The sequence below is a fragment of the Chaetura pelagica genome, unplaced genomic scaffold, assembly GCF_000747805.2.
Source record: "Chaetura pelagica isolate M959 unplaced genomic scaffold, ChaPel_1.0 scaffold453, whole genome shotgun sequence".
NCBI lineage: Eukaryota > Metazoa > Chordata > Aves > Apodiformes > Apodidae > Chaetura > Chaetura pelagica.
Genome location: NW_009952879.1, coordinates 2,328,168 through 2,335,053, shown reverse-complemented (window position 1 = coordinate 2,335,053; position 6,886 = coordinate 2,328,168). Strand labels below are relative to the sequence as shown.

Below are 6,886 nucleotides of genomic sequence, written 5' to 3'. Positions count from 1 at the left end.
GACAGCCTCAGCAGCTCCAGCAGCTCCTACGACGGCAGCGACCGGGAAGACCCCAGGAGTGATTTCCATTCTCCTGTGGTGCTGGGAAGGCCGCCCAATTCCGAAGACAGGGAGAGTCCGTCGGTAAAACGAATGAGGATGGACACATGGGTGACATAAACCTGCAGTGTTGCCTCCTCCCTTTGGTGTTCTCAAAATGAACTGTCCTGACATATCTAAATTTATAAATAAGGACATAAGTATATTTATATGTATATACATACGTGCATATATATATCTTCACATGCATATATATGTGCTAGTGTGTGTAGCATACACAGAATCATCAGGCACTTACGACAAACTTCTTGTATAGCTGCAGATGTCCCATGGTAAAATGTAACAGAACAATCCTGTAGGTATTGATCTAGTCCGGCACTTACCTGGAATTGTTGTTTTAATAATATAACCTGTTTTGCAGAGAAACATTGTACCCGCATTATAATCCTACCACACTAGATTGCAGAAACCAAGAGGGCTCGCCTGTAGTCATGTCCCTGTGTGTTTTATTCAAGCTGTATGGTTACTTGTAGTTAAGAAATAATGCTTTGTAGCAGCAGAGCAGTAGAAAAGCAGGAAGAAGAAAGCAATACTGTACATAAAATGACCTTTATATTACCCAACCTGGCATGGGTCTCTATTGCAGAGGGTGCATGGAGAAGGGCTGATGCTGTAAGAAATAAAAAACAAAAACCCTGTTTTGCACGTGCAAAAAAAATAAATAAATAGTGTATTGGGTCAAAGAAGTGATTTTTTTAATGAGTGAAAGAGAGACATAGAGAACTCGCATGAACTATTCAGAAAATATTAGCCTAGAAAATAGAACATTAACAAAGTAAAATTAATATATTAAGTTATAATTGGAAGATGTTTGACAAATTTGTTTTTACGTTCATACCTTTGAAAAATATAGAAACGGATTTTAGCTCATGTATATTTTATATTAAAGAAAACAATACCCTAATGAATTGAAGACTATATATAAAGTTATATACAGTACTTTTGAACACATTCTGCTATGAATTATTTATATAAGCCAAAGCTGTATGTTGTAGCTTTTTTGTAGAGTATAGTTTTATCTTATTTTGACTTTCTAGTTTTTGCTTTCAAAGATGAAAAGGAAAAACTTGCAGGCGGAACCTTGGGGGAAAAAAAAGCCATGAACACTTATATGTAAATTTAAATTTGAGCCAAACTCTGTGTATATAGCATCCTAAATATATTATCACCTTTGGTGTAAGTACCTACGTATTGTACGTTCACCAGATTAAAAAGTATATTTTTGTGGATTGACGCCGACTTGAAAAAAGGCGAGGTCCTTATTAAGTAGAGTATTCACTGTTTAATATTTACTATTTTGTTAAATATACTGTACTTTCTTTGGATTTTAATTATTATTAATATTATTATCCAGATTTTTCAGAGGGTGTATAAAGGGGTTGTCCCCTCACTGGTGGTGAATGTGTGCCGTTAAATTGTAATCTCTGTGCTGTATGGTTAAGCTTCATTATACATTTTATATATATGTATATAAATAGCAAAGTGGCAAAAAAAAAAAAGGTGTAAGTTCATCCTGCATAAATATAAAAAAATCTGTTACAACACATTTTAAGGCATCATTTTAAAGCTGCCTCTTATGAGGAGGAAAAAAAACGTAACAGTGGAAAAACTTGACCTAATTTCTCCTGATAGGGAAGTAACACATATCAGATGAGCACAAAAGGTTTTTTAAGTTGGTAAGTGGTTTGGAATAAAGCCTCAGAAATTAATTCCCTGTTCCTCTGTGCTGCTTCCATGAAACAGAGCGAGGAACCGGGGGGCCCATGGTGCCCCAGCAGCTGCCTGGGAGAAGGTGGTGGTTTGTCCTTGGATGTGGTGGTGACCCTGGCCCAGCCGTGCGGGGACAGGACAGCCCGGGCAGCGCCCTCACTCAGGTACCTTTGCAGCCCTGCTCAGACCCATCCATTCTGGGGCAGGAGCCAGGTTTGAGAGCCAGAAGTCCCAGGAGCCAAGACCTCAGTACCCTGGGGCTGGTGGAGATGATTTCACCTAAGGAGGGTCCTCACCCCAGTCTGGTCTCTTCCCAGTGTCACCTTCCTGCACCTGCTCTGTGTGCATTTGTACTGGGAACCAAACTGAGGAGATGCCAACAGATCTTCCTGCTGGTACTTCTAGTTCTGGGGAAGAAACCAGAGGGCTGTTCTGTTACCCAAATGGATTTAAAAGTTATCCCTGGTATTTATTAAATTTTTGCTTGGGCTTTATATATATATTTTTTTTTGTCATTTAAAAATAATGATTTTTTTTTTAATAACAAGTAACAAAGAAATGTGAGAAATGGGGATCCAAGGATCATCGCCTGGGCTTGGTGTGTGACTGAAGAACAGTCGGTACTTGCAGCTTCCAGCTGGGCTCTCCTGTTGCCATGGGAACCTCAACAAACCACAGGTTTCAGCTCCTTTCAGCCCCTTACCTCCGTAAATTGTTCTCTCTTTTTTTGAAGTTAGTTACTGGTTTACAGAAGTGTGGAGGAAAATGAGACTCTAATGGCAACTCTGTTTCCAAAGCGACTGAATCCACTTACCACTTCAGAGAACCTTTTAATGCTCTGGAAAGTTAGGAGATTTTTCATTATTTATGCACCTCTATGAACTTTGCTGTACATCTGAGTGGGAGTTCTGCATTCACATTTACTGTCTATTTTCTTGTGTGCCTTATAAGATGGCTTTGCTGACTGTATCTCAATAGTCTTTATTTCTATGCAGGTTTTTAAACAGTACTACTACTGTTTTCTTAAAGAAAAAGAAGTTACATAAGGGTTAGAGTTTGTATTGAAATTGCACCAATGAATTAAACAAAAATAATCATCAGTTCTTAAGAACTGTGACCAGGACTGCTCACGTGTTGCCCCCAACCCTCCAACAGCCTCAGCAGAACAAGTCTGCTCAGACCTCCCCAGGCAGGGGGAAACTCACCACGGTGAATAAATGGGAATCCAGATTTTTAATAACAGGTAACTAACTTTGGAACATGCTTTTTTTAAGAATTGTAAAAAAGTTTTATAAAAAAAAAATATATAAAAAAAAGGTCATAGCACAGATATTTCAACAGGTTAAAAAGAATACTTTTTTTAATTAATGAAGTTGCAAGCGGATCCAATCCTAGTCCGGACCCATTGGAGTGGGAATTATTTCAGATTTTTATCTGCTATTGTGACAAATCACCTCTCCATCTGCCAGCTCTCACTGTAGTGTTTGAAGATACACGTTATCAGGGATTCGTCAGAGCAAAACGCTTTAGCCTTTCACCCAAAGGACACTAATGCATCAGAAACTTGCGAATTGCTGAGCGCACAAGAAATACATAGTAAATAAGGAACAAAACAACTCCTAACAATTGATCACGGGAAGAAGTGAAATCAGAATGTGAAAGAAAGACTTAAACAAATGTAAACATTTAAATCCTAGTAGAAACTTTCTTCACTTTGCTGTGCAAGAGAACACTGCTTTGCTATATTTAAAATGGCTTTTTTAAAAGAGATTTATGTATTTGGTAAATGTTTGTAGTCAACAGTTCACAAAGAAGCTGTTCACGGTTTCATGATAAGCCGTTTGGCGGCACAAGCTGGACTTTGTTGCCATCCTTGAGACGAATCTTTTAAGAAAAAAAATAAGTTAATCTCAATTTTTTCCCTGAATGTGTTGTTTTTTCTTCAATATACAATAAATATTCTAGTGAACTTTTTATCAAATGGTTAAGAAAATGCTAGAGGTTGTTGTAAAATATTTGTATCCTGCATTCACTAAAGTAAAGATACTGGCTTTTACTGTGTACGCCTGCCTCTCTCGTATTTGCAGAGCACTGTCCTGGTTGGGGCAGCCCTGCCCTCTCTGAAAGAATCTTCAGGTTCATGCTTGAAGGGCTGTTTCTAACTGCAGCAATGAGACTTTTAACCAATATGGACTTCTTGTTACTACGTATCAAGAACTGATGCTCAATAAGAAACTTATTACAAGGTCAGTTCAGGCTGGTGCCCCCAAGGGAAGCCCCTTGTCCTTCCTGCTCCTCTCCAGGTGCTCACATTTCCCTTTGCTGGAAGTGATGCTGTGCAGGGCTTCAGGTTCTGTGGGACAAACAGCTTCAGGGGGAGGGAGGCCCTGGCAGAGGTTTTCCTGTGCTCTGAATTCCTGGTGCTGCTCTGCCTGAGGAAAGTGCTTGGCCAGGCAGCAGCACTGCTGATGTGCTAACAAAACCAAACCCGCAAGCACTCTTGGGTGGGTGGTGCCCCTTGTGCTTTTAGTTAATTTTGTTTTATTTAAAAATGTAATAATCCCCCCCTTAGAACAAAGACATACAGTTCCTTCACAGAAGAAAAATACAAGTTTTGGTTTGTGGGTTTGTGTTTTTTTTTTCTTAAGTATATGATCCTTTGGAGTCTTTGTTTACAAGATCATATTCCCCCAGGCTTTCCCAAGTACCTTTTTTGATGGTTGCAGGAAACACAGGTTATTGTTATCACACGTTTCTGCTTGCTTGGCCTGGGGTTCCTTGTGTTGCTGAGAAGCCTCAGTCCTGTTTCCCCCCAGCCCACACAGGTGCCATGAGTCTGCTATTCCTTGGGTCAGGAAGAGAAGGGATCAGTGCCACAGACTCATCATGGTTGGAAAGGACCTCTGAGATGAGTCCAACCATCAACACAAAGAGCTCCAACAAACAACATACACAGAACCTCTGTGCAACAAAGAAAAGCTCCCAGAAACTCCTGGTATGGGACATTACCCTGTCCCTGGCCAGGTTTCACACAACTGTGCTGCAAACCATCTTAGCATTTGGTTCTGAGCAGTTACCTCTTACCACCAGTCCCCAATTTGCTTTATTATTTCCCCACCCCCCCTCCAAATTCTTCCTACAGCAAAACACCCCAGAGCCTCATTTTCTCCTCCCCTCCAGCATGTAGTGTTCACTGACATCTCAGGACAGCACCTGCCTCTGAAGCTGTACTGCTCCTCCCCACACACTTGGACATGCTCCTGCCACACCTGCAGCTCAGACATGTTTCTCACACAGCAGCTTCACCAGCCCCTTCCTGTCCAGGCTTTATGCTGCTCTCCTTGATTGTTTAAAATAACATAGGGCTTCCTTGTGCTGGACAAGCAGTGCCCTGGTTAAAGAAGAAATCCTGCCATGAGCTCTGCCTGCAAAGACACCAGATGGCAAGAGGAATCACTGAAGGATTTCATCGAGAAGAGCTCTGTTCAGGTTCTCCCTTCTCAGGGCTGAGCTTCAAGCAGCCTGACAAGTACAGCTTAAACACTTGCTCCAAAGGGTGACACAGTGAGGTGCTGTCAGCATCCCTGTGTCTAACACCCACCTTAACACACTAGGGAGTCAGCAGCTGAGAGCCTGGTGTGCCAGCACTGCTGTGGTCTGCCAGAGAGAAAACTGACAGTTCAGAGAGAGAGTTCCCGCTTCTACTCTGAGCAAAAAGTGTTTGCTTCAATGTCAACAACCCCCAAACTTCCTAATCACAGCAACACAGCACTTTCTACCTCAGCAGCAAAGGATTCATTTCTTAGACAAGGCATGAAGAAATACCTGAAGGAACCAAGATTATTAAATTGCTACAAAATACTTTACCTCAACAGCGGTCATGAATATTAAGTCAGCTGCTCATTGTACTTTATAAGCAACGAAGCACCCTGACTCCTCAATAAAAAACACCTCACCTCACTTTTAGTCAAGTTCAGGATTACAACATCAGCTACTTAAAAAAATAAAAATAATCTGTACTGTTATCCCCCTGAACACACACGAGTCAGTCACTGCCACGTGGGCTTCCGTGCTGCGAGCCGAGGCTGTGCCTGGCTGCCCTTGCCCACCTTAGGATTTTCTTTTCTACAGCTGAGCTTCGTGGTAATTTCCCTTCCAATCCCTCTGTTGAACTGTTTGAGGTTAGTGTTGTGTTGAAGGAGTGGGCCACCAGGCCTTGTGTTTTAAAATAGATTATATAAAATACTGGCAGAACAATTCCTATCAGGAGCATAATAAAAACTGCATTCCACCACTGGATTCCACAGTCCGCACCATTACTGCTCTCCTGCTGCCCTGCCTCGGGCAGCAGCAGCTCTGGGGCTTCCAGGCAACACTCCATGTTCAGCTGGCCCTCGGCCTGCACAGCATCCTGGATGCTCTTGTCGATGCCCTTGAAGTAGTCGCTGAGGTGTGAGGGGGCAGCAGAGCTGCTGCCACCAGCCTGGGGCTCTGGCAGCTCCACCAGGGTCAGGCCGCTCTGGGGGGGCGCACTGGGGAGCGGCCGCAGGTCCCCACCCTTCTCCGTCAACAGCCCGTGGGTCTTCACGGGGATCTTGATGGACTTCAGGGCATACAAGTCCTGCTCCCGGATGAAGTTGTTGACACGTTTGATATCTGCAACCTACAGGATCCAAAAAGGACACCAATGTTAGCGTAGGACAACCCAGTACTGAGGCAGGAAGTAGCTACAGAACGAGTGCAAGAAGCCAAACATTCAAAGCAAGTGCTGGCTGCAAGTGGCTGAGTGTTTTGCAGAGATCTCCCAGCTCTTCCAGGGATGCTCCAGGTCCTGCAGGGCAGAGATGGTCCCCAACTAAACTTGTCTATAACCTCCTCTGCTGCTTTTATATCTCTCAAATGCTGTCTTTTGCTTAATACTGTGTGTCTTCTTTCTTTTCTCTCACTCCCTAGTCCAAGTTGAGGCAAGAAGAATCTTTCTAACAGATCCTTTTAAAACAGCACCTTCTGCTCATCTTCCAAAAAACTGCCCCTTGCCTGTGTGGCAGCAGCTCCATCCACCTCACGCCTCCTGCTG

General features: G+C 42.8%; 2 protein-coding genes across 2 annotated transcripts in view; one reads left to right on the top strand and one right to left on the bottom strand.

Moving 5' to 3' along the window:
- MEF2A (myocyte enhancer factor 2A) overlaps positions 1–1,669 on the top strand; it is a 48,262-nt gene extending 46,593 nt beyond the window's left edge. Inside the window, exon 10 of the mRNA XM_009995340.1 lies at positions 1–1,669. Coding sequence (XP_009993642.1) covers positions 1–159 — 159 coding nt within the window. The 3' untranslated portion in view covers positions 160–1,669.
- A 4,185-nt stretch (positions 1,670–5,854) lies between these two features.
- Positions 5,855–6,886, bottom strand: part of LYSMD4 (LysM, putative peptidoglycan-binding, domain containing 4) — a 4,645-nt gene continuing 3,613 nt past the window's right edge. The window contains exon 2 of the mRNA XM_009995339.1: positions 5,855–6,472. Within this exon, the coding sequence (XP_009993641.1) occupies positions 5,855–6,472 (618 nt within the window). The remainder of the gene's footprint in view (positions 6,473–6,886) is intronic.